The 22,750-nt window shown below is 38.4% G+C and overlaps 1 protein-coding gene across 5 annotated transcripts in view; it reads left to right on the top strand.

Moving 5' to 3' along the window:
* Positions 1-22,750, top strand: part of HHAT (hedgehog acyltransferase) — a 153,377-nt gene that overhangs the window by 89,201 nt on the left and 41,426 nt on the right. For 3 of the 5 annotated variants that reach the window (XM_021393207.1, XM_021393205.1, XM_021393206.1), the window contains exon 11: positions 5,870-6,014. The exons of the other annotated variants lie outside the window; for them this stretch is intronic. In XM_021393207.1, coding sequence (XP_021248882.1) covers positions 5,870-6,014 — 145 coding nt within the window. The remainder of the gene's footprint in view (positions 1-5,869; positions 6,015-22,750) is intronic. 5 annotated transcript variants of the gene reach the window in all.

Below are 22,750 nucleotides of genomic sequence, written 5' to 3'. Positions count from 1 at the left end.
AAAGGGGTTTGGCTGTTTGCTGAGTGATGCTATAAATGTAGATCTTTTGGAAAATCTAAAAATGAACTGGTTCTAGTGCAAGACGTTTTGATGAGTGAATGTTTAGTAAGGCATCAATAGAGAAGATGAGTATCTTTTCAAATGCTATATATAGCATTTATTTCTAAGTTCAGAAACAAGTTCTGTTTGTGAACATAGATCTTGACTGACAGCTATTTGATTTTAATAGTGTGGTCCTTTTTTATAGCAGTGATGTATTGTCAGTAGGGAATTACAGGGCATTTGCATCATCCTGTCTTGGAAAAATGTTGCAGTGCCCTCCTTCCTGTGTGAACTTCTGGGAGCTAATCTTTACATTTACTTCGGAAGGAAAGTATATGCCTTGGGGAGCAAGGCGTATATTGACCTCATGCCATAGTTAGACTTGGGGTGAAGGGAGGGACAACCGTAAGGAAAACAAGATGCCGAAAGAGTAAAGCAAACAAAAGTAAAGGGTTGGGTTTGGGTTGGAGCTAGGTGGAGAGTGGAGGAAACAGGAAGGATTACATGGTTACTGAAGAGTACAGTGTATGTTGATGGGAAATTAAATTTGTTCTTTTGTTTGCTGCAGCCGTTGTAGATGGATGAGATCTTGGTAGCACACCTTGTTCACATTCTACTTGCTGGCTTGTTCCTTATCTTGTTCTAGCAATACCGGGAATTCCATAATTTCTTCTGCATTATTTCGTAAATTGATATTTTTCAGGTGTATTCAATCAAAATTCTTTATTTTTGTTGCTTTTCTTCTTCTGTTCTGTGGTAAAGTCTCTGCTGTTATCCTATCCACCAAAGCTTCCTTCAGTTTCAGAGTGCAGGAGGAGGTCTCCCAGTGACATTTCAGCCTCTCATCACCTGCTTTTCCATTGCTCCTGCTGCTTCTCAAGCCTGATTTCTACCAACATTTTATTAATGACCACATGTACTCCCTCCCTTCATTTCTGCAGTCCCTCAAATGCACTTTTGTCCCTATTACCATTGACAATGTGCATTAACAAGTGTTTCTAGAAGTTGCTGCGCTGCTTGGACCCAGCCCATCGTTGTTTCTGCTGCTCACTTCAGAAAATAAATACATTGACATTCTGTTTGGCAGAGCTTTGTCACAACTTTCAGCCTTTCCTCCATCCCATCTGCTCCCCCAGCTGCTCAGTCACACCCTGCCCTCCATTTCAGTGTCCCTAACTGCAGCTAGATAAAATAGCCAATAACTGTTAGTCAGGATGTATCACTTCCCTTCCCACTGTCCCATCTGCTCCTCGCTCTCTTTCAGTTTTTCTCCTATGCTCTTGCTTTTATGCATTGCTGTTATTTTTGGCAAATGGCTGCATTGCGGATGACCCAGATTCAAGGGAGGCATGGAGGTATTTGCTCTTGTGTTATTGGAGGTGATTAGCAGTGCTAGGGAGATCGACTTTGAAGAGTTGGCCTTTATTTTTCTAAGAATATTTTTGGAAAGGAAACACTTAAAAGTGCTTTTGAGATTGACTGGATGGTCTCTCTCACTTCTGTAGAGAAGTAAACAAGAATGGGCTTTACTCTTAGTTGCGAGCAATGGGCAGTGAAAACTGAACTTCAGGTCCTTAGATTACACTGGTAACAAAATAAATTAGCAATTTGAGATTTTCTTCTACTGATTTTCCTAGTATGCAAAAGAGCATGCCTGTGGCCCTCCTGTAACGCAATGACTGAAACATCTTACAAATTTCTGTTGCTTCATCCCCTCCCTGCCAAAATCCTTTACAACCTAACCCTTAACAGCTCATCAGAAAGATTTTATTTTCTGACGTACAGATGAGTCAACATTAAATTACCTTTTAAACACTGCTTCTCTAGTAAAAGGAAGTTGAAAGGATGGAGCTTTAGTACCCTTGAGAGGAATACTTACTTCTCTTCATACGCTCAGGAGGCAGTGGAACATAATGGGCGGACTAGGTTTTGCATAGTTAATTTACTTGGCTTCTTCAACACAACAAATAGCTCAGATTTTGTTATAAAGTTTTTTTACGGATAAATTGCTAGGGTTAATTGGGTTAGGATTAAACCTGTAGATAGTGATTATGTCATAAATATTCTGTGTTTAAACTTTGACAACTCTATTAAAAATTGTACTAGATTATTTTCACTCTTTAAAAACCAAATGCAGATGAAAATAAAGTAATCCAAACTACTGCAGCTTGTAGTATCAAGCACATGTTTCATGTCACTCTGGCCATAGTATCTGACAGTCTTATTCCACAGTGCATATGTTCTTATGAGAAACATTCAACTGCCTTTCCAGTTTTACCATACACTGATTTTGTCTTCTGCTCAGATTATCAGGTCTCTGGAAAGGTAGTTCAAAAAGAAATAAATGCTGGGAATCTGTTTTGCTCCATGAAGATGTATACTTGCAAATCACAGAGTGTCACCCAGGCAGCTATAGCTTCAGTATCATTTTAACATGAAGTGCTCTTTCACCAGTTTCTTTCCTGACAATATTTCCAACAGGAAAAGAGAGGAGGGAAAGAGACAGCAGAAAAATCCAGAGAAACACCACCAATCCTTGGTGCTACCACAGTAGCAGCTGCTTGTATTGTTGCAGTGGAATATATTGTTAAAGGCATTAAATAGCGTAATGAAGAATTGTGGATGTGATTTTTTTTTAGTATTTTGTCTACTTTGAAGAAAATGACATATTACTTACTCAGAAAAATCTAAATGCTGGTAGATATTCAAATCACAAATGTTACTATGGAATATCAAGAGCAGTGTCAGTCCTTCTGCGTTCATAAATTAATGCTTCTAGTGTAATAATTTGAGCACAGTAACTACTCAGGTACTTTTATAGTTAGCTTTTTCAGATGATGTGAGATGTTAAGAGAACTTTTTTGTATTTTTTACCTTTGTTGTGGCTGGGTGAAAGCTGCACTGATATCAGAGACTCTCAACAAAATCTGTACTGCTTTTTTGGATCGATGCCTAGCAACGTTAATGGAAATTAGCTACAGTGCAGCCCAGGAATGGTTCAGTGTCTATCTAAACTGTTTCTGTCTTAAACTACTCCCTTATACCTTATAAATGACCAAAGGCTTTTATGGTTCATTCATACTGTTTAACATATAGCACTTTTGTAGAGCGTGATGTATTATATATGACAGGTTTGTTTATTTTTTTAGAAACTGTATTCATTTAAAAAAAGAAAAATCAGAGCTTTTTTAGCCAGACATGTTGTTTGTCTTAGTCTTACTGCTTTGGGTTGCAGAACAGGCAGACCTCACAAACCTACCGGCTCGAATCAACGCCTTAGTGGAAAATGCAGTCAAACACAAACTCTCTGATGGATTGCCCATCTCTAACTCTAACTGAAGCTGTTTCTCTATGGAGTTGATGTAGAAGTTTGTTAGAGAAAAGGAGAGCGAAAATAGATCTAGTGGTATACTATCTAGGTAAGCTACAACTCAGTCAGAATTGATTAACGTGATGTAAGAGTGACTTTGAATACAAAAGGTCATAACACAAGAAGTCCATACCTGTTCCTTATTTAAACTTGGTTGTTAACACAGATTTAATAGCAAGATTTTGAACATTTCATCTGTGTGCATTTATGCATTGTAAAAAGGTATATGCTTTGCTATATGGTAATACACATTCATACTGTGCATTTCAGAAGGAGGCAAGATATCCTCTACCTGTCTGGGGACTGAAAGAAAACATTATGGGCAACTTTGGGGATGCAGGATACTAAAAAGGGAAAGAGATATTTTACTAACTGTATCCTTGAATATTTGTATCATTTTCTTATATTCTCTACCCTTTCCCTGCGATACCCTGGTTTTGATCCAGAGTTTTCAGAGGAAAAACTCAGTCTCTGTGTTCATACATGGATGTTTTTCCCAGTGTTCTATGGAAGATTGACTGTTATGGTATTGCACATACAGGCTGGCAGAAGCTTATCTGTCTGTGTTTTTGTGCTGGCTCAGGCTGACTCATACACTAGATATAGTTCCTGCTGGGACTAGCGTTTGATTTACCAGAGATCTACTTTGCAGTAATACATTAAAATTATATTTTTATGCTTGTAATTCATTTATTTGAAATTTTGTAACTTAATTATCTGGCAGTTGAAACATTGGTTCCGATGCTTATAGAACTAGCAAACTAGCAATTTGTCTAGGAATGTATTTTTAAGCCTCTTTTGACCATGTGCTAATGTTGTTTCAGGTATCTGAGCACGAATTGTAGTCTGGCTGCAGCTATTAAAGATTAATTACTGATCTGGGTTTTTTTTTCTGGTTGTTTTTTTTTTTCTTTTTTGATGCTACAGTCACAAGACTGTTCTCTGCAACATGAACATTTATGACATGCAGGCTGAGCACCTCCTGATATTTACCTTAGTTTCTATGCACTGGCAAATACTTATTACTTTGCAAGAACCACTCAGTCTTTTGCAGATTCAGGCACTGTGTGAAGAGGTATTCAGCCTGGGGACATGATAAACAAGATTTTTCTTTTTATGCGGTAGTGTAATGAGGCAGTATTTCCCTGAGATATGAGGACTGGAGAAAGCTAAAGCTTTCTACTTCTTCTTTCACGGTCTTTCTGCAGTCTTTCTTGCTACACTCACACCTCAGGTGATAATACAAAATATAAATATAGAAAAAGGTAAAGTAGTATATGATGGAGAGAGTCTTGCTTTATTTGGATCATTAGGACAGTAATACAGGAGCTTTGCAACAGATGTTTACAATTCTGAAAAATGAGCAGCAATACTTGCAATGAAAAATATTGGGATTGCATATATATTTAAGTAATCTTTATGTGGAAATATCTGTTCATTAAGAGACTCAATCCAATCGCCAATTCTGATCTGACTAGATTTTTTCAGTGAAGTCTAATTAATTAACCAAAGCATGAATGAGTTCAGAATTTTTTTACACTACTTGTTTTGTACTGATGTGTTTTACTCCATAGGGAATCCATGGCATAGAATTATCTGCCCCAAAAGCATGTTGTTCATTGCTTACATCCATCAACAAAAAAATCTTTAAGGACTACATCTAAGAAGCAAAAATTACAACACAAAATATATAGAACTGTGTCCAGTTCTGGGATTCCCAGTTCAAAAAAGGGCATGGACATATTGGAATGAGTCCACTAAAGGACAGCAAAAGTGATGAAAGGAGACTGGAGCATCTTCCATATGAAGAGTGGCTGAGAGTGCAGAGACTGTTCAGCCTGGAGAAGAGAAGGCTCAGGTGGATCTTACCATGTGTATAGCTACCAAATTGTAAGGTGGAAGAAACCAACTTGGCACAGTTCTGCTCTAGCTAACCCTTCTGAGAGTAGGGGTGTTGGGTTAGGTGACCTCCAGAGGTCCTTTCCATCTTTTAACTATGATTCAGCTCTGCTTTTATCATAAAATCTTACCCTAAGTTAAATGCCATTGGTGGGAGTTTGTAGAATCATAGAATGGTTTTGTTTGGAGGAGACCTTTAAGATCACCTAGTTCCAACCTCCCTGCTGTAGGCAGGGACACCTCCATGTAGACCAGGTTGCTCACAGCACCGTGCAGCCTGGTCTTAAATGCTTTCAGGGAGGGGGCATTCACAGCCTCTCTGGGCAACCTGTTCCAGTGTCTCACCACCCTCACAGTAAAGAATTTCTTCCTAATATCTAGTCGAAATCTCCTCTCTTCAGTTCTGCTAGATATGTTAAAAGCTTTGGGAACTATTCCATATGGATTTAAACTTGTGTGTAAACGTTGTTTGTCATAACCACAGTGTGTTTCTCTAATAATGCGTGAAAAATTGTAGGGGCTGTTAGCTTTATCTCCACCTTTTGTTTTGCCCCTCAGGAGCATTTCTTCTCACCAAGAGTTCATCGTCGGCTTCATGCTGTTCTTGCATCTGTTTGCACTTCGATGTTGATTTTATCAAATCTAATATTTCTTGGAGGAAATCATGTTGGAAAAATCTACTGGAACAGGATCTTTATGGAAGGCAAGTTTATTTTATGTGCTTTGTAGACAATAGAACTCTCCAAAAATTACCATGGGTTGTCTGAGCCAGGTTCTTTCGCACTGCAAATTGGGAGTAACTTTTTTTTCTGTTCCTGTTCAAAGCCATCAAAAATCTGTCTGATACAATCTAAATAATGATGACTATAAAGTAACATTGGATTTCTCCCATGAAGCACAGAAAGGGAGTTATCATACTTCTCTATCAGTGAAATCTCTGAAGATTGAATAGTATATGTGTGATAGGTTAGCCAAGTGCAATTTTTTTTTCTTCTCTGTATTTCACATTCATCAGCAGGAGAAGGTATTAAAGCCAACCCCTTTGATTCTGCAGATGGTTAGTGAATGATGTCTGCATTTTTACAGCAGAATTGAGTGATTGAGGCTTATTTTGTTGTGAATCTCTCAGGGTAGGACATGGGATCTTGTGTGACAATGTCAGCTTGTGATGTTGTTAAATAAGCAGTATGCAGCTTTGTGCTGTGAACTCAACCATGGAGTAAATCTAGATTTATTTATTTATTTATTTATTTATTTATTTATTTAGCCAGAACTCATAAGTGGGGCCAGTTCATTTCTTAGCTTTTTATTGCTGGTGGAGCACTACTTTGTCAAACAAAGGTCTTGTAGAGGAATATTTCTTCCTAGCTAAGGTAGTAAGCTTCTGTGCCTAGAAGTTTTCCCGTCTGAAGACGACCATTGCTCATTCATGCAGTCTTTTCTCCTTATGTTCCTTGTGGTAGTTTAGTGGTCAGTCCTGGAGTCCTACTTAAGAATACCCATATAATGAGACTATGAAAGTATAAGTTACGTAGATCAAATGAATTATTTATCTTATGTGCTTAAGAGAAAAATGTTGAAGCAGCACCGAGAAGGTCGCATTTTTAGCATAAAAAGTAGTTGAAGTTTTTTTTGTTAATGCTGGGCAGGATGAGGTTAAATATTTGTTTGTCTTTGTGCTTTGGACTGAAAGCATGAAAGATTTGTTCACTGTTTTCTTTAAAAAGCTTCATTTTCTGTTAAATTCTGTTCCTTCACAATTAGTTGACTAATACTTTCAGTGTGAAAATACTAGTCGAGAAAATAAGTTTGGAAGTAGAATTGAGCATCAGATCTTATGGATAAAAAAAAATCTAATGAAATTTTCCATTTCATTTTTATAGCTTAATGCAAAGTATTTACTAAACAAAATTTTTATATTAGCAGTTACTAATGCTGTTTTTTGAATCCAAGAAGGACAACATTTTAACAAGTAGAACAGTATTAAATCAGATCAATTATTGATTATTTTTCTAGAGCTGTGGTGGTTTCTGGTTTTGTTTTTTTTTCTATTTTATATGTAGCTCTTCAATCCATTGCTCTGCATATGCTGTGAGTCCATATAGTTATTCATTAAGAGATAACAGATGTCTGAGGTAGGAAGCTCAAATTAGTTTGATTATTTGCAATTTGTTTCATGTACTGATTGAGGTTGGAAGGGACCTCTGGAGGTCATCTGGTCCAACAACCCTGTTCAGGCAGGGACACCATGCTTGATGTGTTTCCATGATGTGTTAAATTAATTTTAGAACTTAAGGTGTTAAGCTAGATTTATCTGTATCTTCAGATCGCATGGATGACCATGAGCATATTTGCTGCTGGTTGTGACAACTTGCATACAGTAACTGAACATCGGCTAAGGTTTCATTGCATCTACACTCCCGCTCCACTATAGTTTGCATACAGTTGAATAAATGCTGTACATTGCAGGCCAGTCAAATCCTGAAGGACTATTCAAAATTGTTGTCTTCAATTTAAAGTAAATTTAAGTGCTGATTGATAGAAGACATAATACAAACCTACTCATGTGTCCTTCTGAGGTAGGGAGTATGAAAGAAAAACTGGAAAGAAAGCTGTCCACCTGCATGCACGTCAGCTGCTCAAGAATAGTCCGTTTCCTTCTTTTGTTCAAATCCCATGGAATTGTTTTTACAAAGACTTGTATGCATAGCAGTCAGTAGGTGGAAGATAGGAAAATAGATTTGCATCACGCAATTTATAAATAGAACTGGCATTTGTAGATCACGAACAAAATTATTCAAGGTCATGGATGCCCAACTTGAGCAATAAAATACATCTAAAAGCAGAAATCAGATCTCCAGTTTTAGGTGGAACTTCAGGTATTGTGCATGGAATTTTCAGGTCTGTCAAGGAAATGAATGTCGGTATTTTAAAACCTCACGTGTCCAGTGTATACCAGTCAGAAACTGTGAGTTCTCTTGTATTACTGCCAGGTAGCAGTAAATTTTTATCATCGGCTTTCTTCTTATGGAAAATAAACTTATCTGACTTCAAAATAAATTTCTCGGCATCATTAAAAGCTTTACTGTCACTTTCAAGAACAGGTGTGTGTGTTTGTTATCTGTGTGTATTTGTTCTAAATTTTTTTCTCCAACTGTCTGGACAAGCCTTATGCCTTCCTTCTAAAACTTAACCTACAGTTGAGGGATCTGTTTGGAAGTGCAGCACTGTAATGCTTTTGGTTAACAGCATGAAGGCAGTAAGCTGGGAGGAGACATAAGTATGCTGAGTGATACAAAAGGTATAAAACGTATAAAATGCTTCATGTTCCTTCCTTGGTTTACAAGGAATGGAATCCAGATCAATGAGGAAAACATGCAGTCCATGTGAGGTATATTTTACTTTGATTAGCTGTCTAGACATTGGGCAGCTGTTGTTAAACTCAACTAACTATAAACCAGTCTTTAACCATTCAGTTTACCTCGCTGCATTGTGAGGAGAAGAGTGCCTCTCGTGAGGGCAATTCATCCCACATACATCTTGCCATGGGATGAGATGCATTGTCACTCTTCACTGCATTCAGAGTCATTTTGTACAGACTAGTTATGATTAGATTGGATGTCTAATCTTTCAGAATGTGTCCTTTAGCAGACAGGCAGCAAAGAGCAAATTTCACCCCCAGTTAGAAATGATTTACTGCAGGAGTCCAGAATGGCTGGCTAGGCAGAAGGTCTGCAGCCAAGGATATCTCTGACCGTTCTACCAGGCTGCAAACTTTGTGAAGCAATAGTATCATGCCACTTCCGACAAAAATAGACCCTTATGCGAAGACATATTGACAGCAGTATAAAATGCATAAAATAACCTCTTCTTCTGCTCAACATTCTGAAGTTTAAAGTTAAAATATGTCAGATTTTGGTTACTGTGGGTTAAAAAGAAAAAGCATTGGTCAATTAGGGAGAGCAAAATGCAGCAAAATGATGGGGAGTCTAGGAGCCATGACACTCAAATAAATGACATTGTTTTGTTCTGAGAGGACAGCATAGAGGGGAGATAGAAGTAAATAGCAATTTCTACAAGGAAAGTGTTAACAAACTAGTCACTCTTTCCAGTGAGCTCAAGAGACTAAAAATGACTGTGAAAGGTAGCAAGGAAGGTTTAGTTGAAGTAGGAGAAACTTTCAAACTGCAGGCACGGTAAATACCAAAACACATTATCAAGGCAAGCTGTTGGGTTGCAATTTTTGGAGGACAGTCTCCAGGTAGAGAAAAATCTGTCAAGCAATGTAGAAAATATTGATTTTGTCTTGGTGTAGGAGGAACCCCCGAATGGCCTCCAGACCTATTTCAGGCCCTATTTTCTGTAGGTGGTTTATCAGCAGATACAGCTGACAGAAATCTGTGTGCAGCATAGCAGGATTTGAGGGGGAGGGGGGATTTTTCTTTACCAAATTAAGGACTTTGGTAATGTATAAAACATCAGTTTCAGTAATGTTCTAACTGTTTCTGTTTGGAGTCAGGTGGTTGAAAAATCTCTTAGCACTGTGAGCAAGATAAAACTTAGTGGAAGTGATAGTGCAATTTTAAGCTACTGACAAATACTCTAATGGAAAATTGGAAATCTTTGCTCTTTCATATTTGCTCTTTCCTTCTAGCATTTAGGATGGAATGCATAGTAACATATATGAATATTTTGTTAGAAACATTTTTAAGGGCATTTAAAACCAATCATACTGTATAAAACCAAAGCTGGTTTCCAAATGCTTAATATTTTTCCCTAATTGAAAATGGGGAAGCCTTTATTTTGCCTCCAGTTTTATCTTTCAGCTTGCTTTAAGAAAAATCTGATCTTATGCTAGTCAGAATCCAGTTATTTGGTTAATTTATAGTAAATAAAAAAATTTTCTTATCACTACTGAGTGACTATCTAACCAACTTCATGGACATCTTCACTTCTCTGCAACCCTACCTCATATTGTGTTCCATGGAGCATCTTAGCCATTGACCTGCAAGTGGGAATTTCCATGATAGAGGCATAGGAGATTCAAAGGTTTGAGAGAGGCAAAGAGGTTGGTGTAATACATTTGTTGTAATATGTATAAATGTGGAATTTTTGGCTTGCTTTGGCAAAAACAGAAGGAGATCATTACCTTATGACGTTAAACATAAATTATGTTGTTCATTAATTACACTATATCACAGTACTGAAGATTATTCTCTGAACCTATTTGTTTCTTTTTAAGTAAATCATGTAGTGAATGAGTTGAGAATTTCAAAGGGTATCAGGATCCTTCAAGACATGACCCTGGACTGCTGTTGTCTTTAGAAGTTTTGCCCTTGGTTTTGAAGATGGTAAAAAAATTTCTATTAAAATAATCACTTCTATATTAGTTGTTGAGATGCCTTTCTATATTCAACAACTAAATCATTTAAAAACTATAAGCTACTTACTGTAACTCCATTGCTGTGTGAGAGAGATTTCAGTAACAAAACAAACAAAAAGGTAAGATATTCCTGTGTCAGTTGTTGTTTGCTCTGATCTGCCTCATATGCAGGATCGTATCTAGCCAAAGTTAACTAATGTTGCAGATCATATGCGTCATTTGCTGGAATAATGAATGTAGGGAAAATATTTCATGATAAGCAGCAGTTTGCACAACAGCATCTCCCTCTTAAGAATCTGATTACTGCTAGTTAGTTTAGTTAATAGATTTAACACATGTTAAGGCTGAAGGAAGCTAACAAAAAGAAGTGCAACAAATAAGTTAGAATGTGTTATTAAATAGAAGGTTTTTGTTGGACATTTTAACTCTGAGGTGTTGCCAGATAACATACAGGTGTATACAATCATGGGATCAATCATAGAATCGTTAATGTTAGAAAAGACCACTAAGATCTTTCGATCCATCACCACCATGCCCACTAACCCATGTCCCTCAGCACTACATCTACATATTTCTTGAACATCTTCTAGGAGAATGAGATCAAGTAGCAAAAGACCTGAAGGGAGGCCACAAAATCTGTCAGCTGAGGTGTCCCTGTGCCTGTGTGATACCTTTCTCTGTATTCTGTGCAACTCTTGCAAAACTTTCATTCAAATTTCTTTACAACTGGAAGAAGGTGGGAAGTCTGCTGCAATGACTGGCTGTTCAGGGTTGGTGTTTGCATTTTCAGGTAGCCCTCGTTTGGGTTTAGAATCTTGTGCTGTAGGGGAGCTGCCGTGTGGTCTTCCAGCGTTCCAGATCCTCCAGATTTTCACTTTCACTCAGAAGTCTCACTTTCTGCATCTATGCAGAAATTTAAGGTCATTTTTTTCCCCAAAAATACATTTATGAATGCTATATTGATGGATTGCATAATTTAGAGAAATATTGCAGAGTGGCAAGAATAGTACTAAAGATGTCACATTTTTCCAAATGATTCATTCTTCTTCATGCACAAAGGAAACTTGTTTTTGCAATCATTTATGTGACCTTGCTTAGTGGGTGCAGTTCACTGGGAAGTGAGCTGGCAAAATGCCAAGAAAACCAAGTTTTGGTGTGCAGAAATGCAGAGGCAGTTCACCCCCCTTCAGCTCCCAGAGACTAAGAGTTGTATAAAAGCAAGTATTCACGTTTGTTCAGCTTGGTTTCTTTTTAGAATTGAGAGAATAAAGTATGTTCTTCTGCGACTTTCTGTTGTATTGGTTTGAGCTGCTGTTCTATGTGCAAACTGTTGGAGCATTGCCATGTTTAAATACAACAGTTGCTGTTGATTGTCAATAGTTTGCCATTTGTCTTTAAGCTCATAGGACCTGATCCTGAAATCGCATCAATACAGTAATACCCTTCTATCTATCTATACAGTCCCAGAACTTGTGCAGATACGTCTACCTGGGTCAATATAATTGCAGGATCAGGGTCAGTCACAAAGCAACTACATATCATATACCTTGTTTAAGCCTTTATTTTACGTACAGCATGTGCAAGTATAAAAAATGCAGTAGAATCTACAGTGTGATTGTGTGTATGGAGTTCATTGTTATGCATTATGATGTGCATGTACAAATGACTTATAGAACTACATTACTTTCAGTGCAAGGAAAATAGGGGTTGTTGGTACATTGCATTGCCTTCCTGGCAATCTGTAACTCTTTACAAAAAGAGAACACATTTGTTACCTAGTGAGCTTTGTTGATAGTGGTAAAATATCCCCAGATTTTCAGTGACTTGAGCAGGTTTCATACACCCTTTTTCTTACCATTCTAATGATGGCTGTAAAGATGTAGGATGGTAGGATGAGCAGTTGTTGGTGTAGTTGGGTTGGCCAAACCCATTTTACAGATAGAACTATGCTGGTAGTGATGTGCTTGGTGTGGAAGCTGGAATGAGTGATACAGCCAAACAAGCATGTTTTGGTAGTAGGGAAGATCAGCAAGTTCTATTTTTGCAGACTCTCAGGGACTGAAGCACTCTGAATGTGTGGAATCCTCCAGTAATAAACACAGCATGATCATAAAAAATAAAAAAACTTATAAAAACTTTTGTCTCAAAAATCTTAAAATTTCTATGGTCTTCTGACTGCTCTTCAATATGCAGCTTGTAATTTCTATAGCAGAGCTCAGAAAAGATGTAGGAGGGTGGGAATGGTTTTAAAATTTATAGAAGAACTTTAAAAAAAATCTTGTAACACCTCTAAAATGCCTTTCTCAAGTGGAGCCCTATCAGATACTATGACGAGCACGTCAGAAGGCCATGTAGGAATACCTTTGAAACCACTTTATCTTGAAACTATTCTTTGGGAGCTGTTACCAGTCTGGGAGTGGTGCTCCTTCTTTCCCTTGTGAGTTATGAATTAACCAACAGGGACAGGAGCTGAGTGCTGCCAGCAGACTTGTTGCTTCTGAGGCAACACTGGATACATTGGAAGGAAGGGAAGCCATCCAGAGGGACCTGGACAGGCTGGACAAGTGGGCCCACGAGAACCTAATGAGGTTCAACAAGGACAAGTGCAGGGTGCTGCACTTGGGCCAGGGCAATCCCAGGTATTTATACAACCTGGGGGAAGAAGTACTTGAAAGCAGCCCTGCGGAGAGGGACTTGGGGGTCCTGGTGGACGAGAAGCTGGACATGAGCCAGCAGTGTGCGCTGGCAGCCCGGAGGGCCAACTATGTTCTGGGTTGCATTAAAAGAGGAGTGGTCAGCAGGGAGAGGGAGGTGGTGGTCCTCCTCTACTCGGCTCTTGTGAGGCCCCATCTGGAGTACTGTGTCCAGGCCTGGGGCCCCCAGCGCAAGAAGGATGTGGAGCTCTTGGAACGAGTGCAGAGGAGGGCGACCAAGATTATCAGAGGGCTGGAGCACCTCTCCTATGAGGAAAGGTTGAGGGAACTGGGCTTGTTTAGTTTGGAGAAGAGAAGGCTCTGGGGAGACCTCATTGTGGCCTTCCAATACTTGAAGGGAGCATATAAACAGGAGGGGGATCGATTGTTTGTGAGGGTGGATAGCGATAGGACAAGGGGGAATGGTTTTCAATTAAGACGGGGGAGATTTAGGTTAGATATTAGGAGGAAGTTTTTCACACAGAGGGTGGTGACGCACTGGAACAGGTTGCCCAGGGAGGTTGTGGATGCCCCGTCCCTGGAGGCATTCAAGGCCAGACTGGACGTGGCTCTGGGCAGCCTGGTCTAGTGGTTGACGACCCTGCCCAAGGCAAGCGGGTTGAAACTAGATGATCTTTGAGGTCCTTTTCAACCCAGGCCATTCTATGATTCTATGAACACTGGAAGAGAGGAGTGTGGGTGTGGTTATGCTAAATCTTTTTTGTTGTGCTTTACCAGCAAGAGTAATTTGTGAGGACCATTAGTTTTCTTTTCCATTCTAGGTCCTGTTCATTTGTAGCGTTGCGGGGTGAGATCTAATTTTGGCCATATCTGTTTCTCTTCCCTACCATTATGCTTGCTAGTTTTTGCAATGCAAACTAGCCAGGCCAAGAACCTTAGGAGAGCATAAGTTGCTCTCATTACTGGCTTCTTGTTCCTCTATGTGAGCACACAGCAGATGTATGACAGTGTCTCACGGTGCTGTAGAGTTGCATAAAATACTTGAATTGCCATTTTATGCAAGCCGGATCACTGTGTTTATTGAGAAATTGTACATAAAAGCACTCATAGTTGTGGTAACATGTATTTAACAGATCAGTAATAGCAATCATTTCAGCTAAGACTTGTAACCATCAAGAAAAATTCTCTAAAACACGATGCAATCTTTTTCTTTCCCTTATTCAGAAATTTCAGGAGCCTGATAGCTGCTGCTACTTTCTCATCGTTGAATCCTGTTTCTTCCTTCTGTCACCTCCTTTCATCTGTCTTCAGATTTTAACTTGTCCTGACTCTTTCACTTTTTTTCAAATGGTCATTAAGAGAACAGTTCCCAAATACAGAAAGTAACCATCTAACAGCAGGAACTGAAACACCAGCTGTATTTAGCTTTGCAATCGTTGAGACTTTCATGACAACTTTCTAAGTTGTTTATTTTCTGAAAAGTGATTTTAAAAACAGCATTGTGGGGTTCCGCAATTATTGCCACTTAGAGCCTGCTAGACCAAATTTTCTCAGCTTATAGGAATAAGGGAAACTTTCTTTTTTTTCTAAATGCCAAACCTGTATATCAGCTTGAGACTAGAAAATCATTCTGTGTTCATTCTGGCTCTTGCATCTCTAGCAACAAAGTCAGAGGTGCTCTTAAGCACCTCTGCTTATGTTGTGAAGGTAGATGGGCCATAGAGGAGGCTATCATCCTCTAAAAGATGTGTAGCCTTTGCAACAGGGAAGAAAAGCAACAGGAATGAACTAAGCACGAGCTAAAGCTCTCAAACTTTAACAATCCTAGAAATACTGCATTTTTTTCTGTTAGCGTGTCATAACAGTGTGTAGCTGAGGTACTAGACTAAATAAATGCAAGAAATATTGATAAGTTAAATTCAGATATGAAGTCAGAGATCATCATACACTCTCCCAGTTATTGTTACAAATCACATCTAATGTTTGTTGTTCATTCTGTAGTGAAGTAATGGTGAATTTTAGAGCAGCGAAATTCCTCAAGAACATTTCTTCCAATAAAGTAATGGATTTCTAGGGTTGTTTTCATTTAACAAGCCATCTTCCTGCTTATCTTTCCCTTTTCTTACTTATCTGTAAAACTCCTGATATAAAGAGAACACATATTGAAACCCAGTTGTGATGTGTTAGATTGTGGATGTCTTCCTAGGTGTTGAATTTGCATGAATGTTGAGTGTCTTAGCCCTTGTGATTTAACAAGACCTGATGTTTTATTTCTGACATTTGTCGACACACCTGTCTTAGTCCACAAATCTCTGTCAAGCTGCCAGACCTGTGTATTCCTGCCTGTTCTTCTGGTTAGCAGTAAATAGCATGAATCATTTTCAGCTACATAGTAGCATAGCAGTATTTAAGCATCTTAAACAGAAATATCTGATGTTAAATGATTTAGTTATTCTGATTTTTAAAGTACTGTAGCTTACATGTGAAGAACAGTAAATAACATGGTAGGTTTTGTATTATTAACATCCTTACTTCTAACCATATAACAACACTGGACTACTGATTGTTATTACTTTTGCCTTCTTCCACATGTTTTATATTATATCCTATTGCTAAACGTTCTATCAAATACAATAATCCTTGTACAAATTCTAACTTAGGCCTGGAAGGAATCCCTGAGAAAAGTCTCTTGTGTTTTGTAATACAAATTATGCATAAAAATTCTCCCAATTATGGGACTTTTATATCTGAATAAAGATTTGCCTTGCATCTGGATGGACAGAAGCTCAAATCAGGATAGTTGTCTGGAGTATTGTTGTGGGTAAAGATTGTTTGTCTCTTTAAAAATTGTAGTAAGTAGTTACCAAAGTACTTGCAATTTTTAGATGGAAAAATATTCTCTTTAGTAGTTCTTAACATTGTCAGAAAAGTGTGTTGATTCCATTACCTGCAGGTTAATGTGCATCTTATGGTAAGGAATAGCTTGTAAATAATTGAAAATGATTTAAACTTGAATATTGTGACTGTAATTCTTTGCCAACTCTTCAGTCTGTTATATTGAAGGCATCTTCTGTTTAACAGATAAACTGCATGTAATTGATTGGGTAGCAGCATATAGAATCTTAACATTCTTGATTTGCTATTACCTTTGATTTAAAATGCTTAAGATAGTGATATTTGTTCTAGCGTGTCTCTTGCATGCAGCTGAGAATGTCGTTCATACTCCTTCATTGCTTTATATAAAAAGTATCTCAGTTATATTTTCAGTCAAGCAAATCAGAAACTAAAGCTTGCATGTAGAACAAGATGATCTTCAAGACACTGTGGCACCATTCATTACAGACAAAGTCAATCATATGAGTGTATTACTTCTTGCTCCAGTATCAGGACAGGAGAAAATTTCTTTCTTCCTGCCCAGATAGTGTGTTTAGATGTTTAAGAACAATCAGCCTGTAGACTGATTAGAACTGTGGAAAATGGAAAGACTGAATAGCTCTAGAGAATTGCTAATGGCATGTACAGTCTTTCACCTTAACTTAAGTTCAATTTTTTCCAGGTCGCTGGCAACTGAGAGTTTATACCACCTGATAGTTCTTCTCTTGCCTCCGGTATTCAAACTGAGATGGGTTTGGATAAAGCTGCTGTTGTTCAGCAGGAACTCAGCAGCATGGAGATGTGTCTGTAGACTTCTCCAGTAGTGGAACAAGTTTGGAGGCTGAACCACTGTCCTCTTGTCAGTAGGTTGTCCATACAAGATCACACCAGTGCTATGAAAAAAAGTCAAGGATTCAGTTTTGGTCTCTCCACAACAGTGCTAAGAGCAGTTAGTTTGTTGCCTGATGGTTTGAATATTACTTCCAGCAGCATAAGCAGTTCCACCCAGCTGATCACGTCTTATTCTTAGCAAAGACCTCCAAACAGAGATTCTTTTTTCCAAAGGTTACTCACAGAGATTCTGTGTTGCCATATAGAAATATAACAGGGTTGCCTAATACAAGTATCCATGATTAATGTGTCAGACTGCGACTTTGAGTTTTCATGTAGAGGCAGAAGAAAGATCATTGAGACCCTACAGGGAAATCTATCACTAGAGCTCTGAACAATGTATCTCCCAAGAGTCTTGTAACTTGTTATTGGACATATAATTCTACTGGAGTGGATTGCTATATTTAGTACCTCTTTTTTGGTCCACTTGTCAAAACGCCTTGAAGTGCTCACTGGGGTTTGTAAACAGTCTTGTGTCCATTTTAATACAGCTCTTACCATGTGATTTCGCAAATGCAGCGCAGAGAATCAGAGGCACAGATATACAGAGAAATCAAGAATCATAACTTGCATTCACTAAATACTCCTTTCATGAAGACTTGTCTCAGCTAGCACCCAGATGCTCGTAGAAAAAAGCACAAGAAACATGCTGGGTCTGGACAGTGCAGAACAGAAGAAGCTTTTGTTAGAGTGAGCACCAGTACACACCTAAGTTTGAATGATGCAAAGTAGGAGAGGCCATGGCAAGGTTGTTTAAACATGGTTCTCTTGCTTCTCTTTTAGTAGAGCTGGAGAAGCTGTTGGCAGGGATGAAAGCTGCTTGGGCCTCATTGAGTCTCGTTGCTGGGTGTGTCACTGACTGCAGAGGACTCTCTCATGCATAGGGCAGTACATTAACTGCTTGAAAGTATTGCATAATTGCATAGGGCAGTGTGTAATGTTACACCTCCCTCCAACAGTGGGATTTAATTTCTCCTATGAAACTGAGGAAGCAGTCATTATTTCTTTATCTTGCAAATATGTTTTTGGTCTCTGTGCTCTTCTGGCATTGACGTATTCTGGCTTAACTATAATGGAGACACAAGAACAACAAAAGATGAAAGTAATTAATTTGCTTTTGACTGCTGCTTTGAAGGAGTGAAGTTGTATTCTCAGCTGTCCATGTTCAGCTCCTTCTTAAGCTCCAGCAGAGATGAAAGGAAAGCAAAGGCTACAAGAGAGGACAAAAAAAAACATATGCGTATATGGAAGCAAGGCAGATCTAGCAAAGGAGAAAGTCCAGCTCAGCATTTCTTAACAATTTATACAAAACGAATCTTGAAGAGAGATCTGCCTTGAACCCTGCTTTGCCTTTGGAGATTCCTTCTATGGTTTTTCCTAAGGTTTTTTTCTCTCTTTGCTTGCAGCAAAGCTGTTGTCCAGTTTCTTCGCTGGACTGGTTTATAGAGCAGACAGTCCTACTGCAAAGTAACTCAGAGAATGTGAACAGTATGTTGTGCAGTGGAAGATTCCGGAGGGATCAGCAACTCATCACAAGAGTACATTCCCATGAATGAATAAGTTATACCTATTTAAAAATGTAATACGGACCAACACTTTTAATCTGTAAAGCAGAGTGCAGACTCAAATCTCATGGGTGGCTGGTTTAGCCTGCATGACTGGCACTGATACAACTGCCAAGGGCAGCTCAAGCAAGGTAGCTGACCTCGGCACTGTAACAACTGTAACACACCTGGTATGAACAGTAGATAATTTTTTTTTCCATCTTTAAATTTTTTTTTTTTCTAAATGCTACGTAAAGGGTTAGGTAGAACTCAGCTTCTGTAACATTGGGAGCAGAGACTCTGGTGAAGATCTAAACCTGTGAAGTTACTGACATTTACCTTCTGGAATACTAATATATTTAAGGAAATGGTGTTCTGACATCATCTGAGCTCTTGTTCGTCCTCTCTCTTCCAAGCTTTAAAATTTTTATAAAGATTCTTTTCTTTTCTTATTTATTTTTTCTGTGTTCATCAACATGTTCAATCATTGTGGCGGTTTGGGCTGACTTTGCTGGTAGCTGTCTCTTGATAGTTAACAGTTACCTGGATAGGACACATCCTGAGGCTGCAGGACTGCGGGACCAGTGTTAAGGAAATGCATCTTAGCAGTTCATAATTTAATCCTTTTCAATACGTATGGCAGCGCATAATTGTGAATTCCAATTAACAAATGCGTTAGATATCCAAGATGACTTGGTTCAAGTCTTGTGGCAAGGGCTTTATTTTGTGTTAATACTGCATTTCATATAGACTGTATTGCATATCTGTGTTGTATCGACTCAGAGGCGTAAATGTGGCTTGCTTGCAAACTGCCTGCATGCTGGTTTATATTTGTAGTGTAAGCGAGATCTTTTCTGATCATTGTTAATGTCACCTAGGGAAAATTACCCAGCCTGCGAAGGTTGTTTTGACAGTCAAAGCTCTCTATTGGAAACAGATGGTGGTTTCCCATCAAAAGCTGATTCTCACAAAAGGTCTTGGGAAGACTGGAGAGCTCTTTGGACCCTCCAGTGATGAAGGCAACTGTATCATTACCAGTAGAGGTTAGAGCAGCCTCAAAGCTTTTCTGTTTTCTGCTGAAATTGATAATCTACAACAACTGTGAGCAGACTGGAGGCTGCAGAATACACAAAACTGTACTGTAGTTTAGTGAAATCTGACTAAGGTTCAGCAAAAATGCAGAGCCCACCTACTCTGACTGCACTACTCCTGAGCATTTGCTCTTTTACTTTTACTTTATATATAAGTAATAAATACATACCACATGTAGGGTGACATTTTTACACATATACTCTGACAATATCCCTTTCCATATGTTCTTTCCTTAATTTCCTCAAAAGGAAGGCCAAACAAAAACAAAACAAAACCAAAACAAAAAAACACATACACAAGTAGATAAGCAGTAAACCAACAATAGGATGAGCGGGCTCCAGGAAAACATAAATAAGTTTGTCTTTATCAATATTTATGTTTACTGAAATATTCTAAGATGTTTTTAGGCTTTGTGTTCAGCAGACAGCACTCTTGCAAGGCATGAGAGCAGACACATTGCCTTTGATTTGTTCTTTTTGTTCATATTTTAATCCTTTCAAATCCCTGTTCTTAGTCCTTTTGGGGTAAGAATTAAATGCTTAACTATGGACATGTGGTGGGTGGCCTATCATTCTTGGCTTACTGCAGCCTGACAGTAATAATGCTCTACAATAACTGTCACGGATTGGTGACTGTTTAGGATATCATGGTTTTGAGGTTTTTGTTGTTTTTTTCCCCCTCTAATTCCAAGATCACCCTGAATGTATCTTGCAATATATAGGAGAGTGAAAATAGTTTGAGGGCACTGAAGAGCAGACAACTGCCTGAGGAAACTGAGTAGCATACAAATGATTAATGAGATGATGTATTTGGCACTACTAGCATTATTTTTTGGATAATGTATTCAGGAGGAAGTATGTCAGTAATGGGATTTCAGAAGCACAAAAGGAGATTTCAGTATGATAAATTACATTCACAAAGGTGTTACTGAACGACAGTTGATACTACAGGAGCAAGGAGGATTTTCATGTGAACTGCAAACAGCATGCTCAGAATTGTAACTCTGCTGAGCACTGGGTTGGCAAAGTATCTCTTGGAGATGACATTGTGCTTTGCATTAGATTCATCATTTGCAGCAGGAAACTAGAGTAGCTTCCTCCACTGCATAAGAAGTATGTGATCATCATCAGTCCTCCATTGGTTCCATGAAGAAGCTGATAACTTCATCGCACTTGAAAATGTCCATCTCACACCTCACCAGATTTTCAAATTGCAAACAGCATTAACCCTCAAGACCTCAACTTGCTAATTTTCACAGAAAGGAATTGTTCTTCCCTCTTTGCGTTCTATCTCAGGATAATTCTTTCTGTTTTCAAAATATTTTGTTTTTCTACTGGACTCCTTGGTGTCCTTCAACTTATTAAAAGACATTTTGGAAGCCTGTACATGTGATGCATGCAAATCTTCCCATCAGTCTTTCTTTTTAGCTTCCTCCAGCTCTCTTACCATTCTTACTGGATGCTTTCCAGTCTGCCCATGTGTTGAAGTTAGGCAGCCTAGCGATGCTGCAGAAATGTACTACTTATGTTTCATTAATACCTCAGTGATACAGTCTGCCTCCAATTATACTGGGGTAATTACAAGTAAATTGATTGCAATATCTACCCTTGCACAATTTGAATACAACTGTCTTCCAGTTGACTGAAGCATAAGGCATCATTTTACCTTAGGCTAATTTCAGGTAACAAGGTAAAACAGGCTTAATTTATGAGTGTAGTCAGGAGCTTGATTTTGAAGAAGCTTTCATCAAAATCCCTTAGCTATTGTAACGAGAGAATGACTGAGTGTTTCAGTTTACCCTGAACAGATTAGAAACAGGTTTGTTTGTGCCGCTGTTGGCACTGGTTCTGCTAACCTAGAGTAGGAATGCTCACATGGTCATTACTCAATTTCCTTAATTAAACTGAGCGGAAAACACACCTTTTCATTAAATCAGTATTAAGCTACATTTTTGCTTTCATAAATGCAGAGTATTAAATAGACATTGAATATTAGCACTGATGCAACCTCAATCCAAACAGATATGTTTCTTTAAATACATTAAGCCTTAAAGTGAAACAGCTCTGCCATTTTTTCCTTTTTATAACCAAAAACTGAGGAAAACTATGAGAGAAGCTATACTTTCACTGTGAGAAAAAGCACTTAAGAGGTAATTATCACACACTGATTTATACACAGCAGCTTTTAAAAGTTGAGCAAGAGTCTGAGATCACCTGTTTGCTCAAGTCAGGTGGAAGTTTGCCTTAGATATCATCTGACAAATGTCCCGGTGCTCAAATATTCAAATGGAGAAAAGGAGTGTTAAAATGCTAAGTTTTTTTTTTGCAAGATGCTGTGAGGAAACCTCCTTGGAAATAACTTTCCTTGAATTTGATGTACTGGCATTGGTGTTTGCATTTCTTAATGTTTGTATTTGGTTTCTTTCAGTAGCTCTAACCTCCAGTCTTATCAATGTGCTCCAGATCTCATAATTAGTAGAGGCTGATGGCAGAATTAGCTGCGATTCTCACTGCTTCCACATAACTTATTTGAAATGTTCTGGGCATACTCCAGGATTTCATCTTTCCCCTTTATGACAGTAATTAGCTCTTCGGGTTTCTCTCTTAGCTTGTCTTGCTAGCAATTTCTGTTTCTTAAAATAATTGTTTTGTTTCAGTGTTTTTAATTTCAGTGGTTCTTACAGCTTGGCAGTGTAGAACAGCAATGCCAAAATTCTAAAATAAGGAGGACTGAATTTAAAGTGCCAGAGTTACTACAGAATAGAATACTCATGTTCAGTGCTGCTGAGCAGGCAGCCTCACTGTTCTTTATTATATTTCAACTGGAGCACAGACATTGTTCACCCTCCAGATCATAAATATAAGCTGTTGCCTGACAATTGAGCACTGCTCTTTTGTGGTTGTTTTGTTTTTGGCATTTTTTGGTTGGTTGGTTGGTTTGTTTTGTTTTTCGTTCTAGTGAAATGCCATCGCATTTTTTTTCCTCAAAAATGGGGGTAAAA

Source organism: Numida meleagris, chromosome 3 (genome assembly GCF_002078875.1).
Source record: "Numida meleagris isolate 19003 breed g44 Domestic line chromosome 3, NumMel1.0, whole genome shotgun sequence".
Lineage (NCBI taxonomy): Eukaryota > Metazoa > Chordata > Aves > Galliformes > Numididae > Numida > Numida meleagris.
Note: the sequence above shows the minus strand (reverse complement) of the source record. Positions and strands in the feature narration are given on the sequence as shown.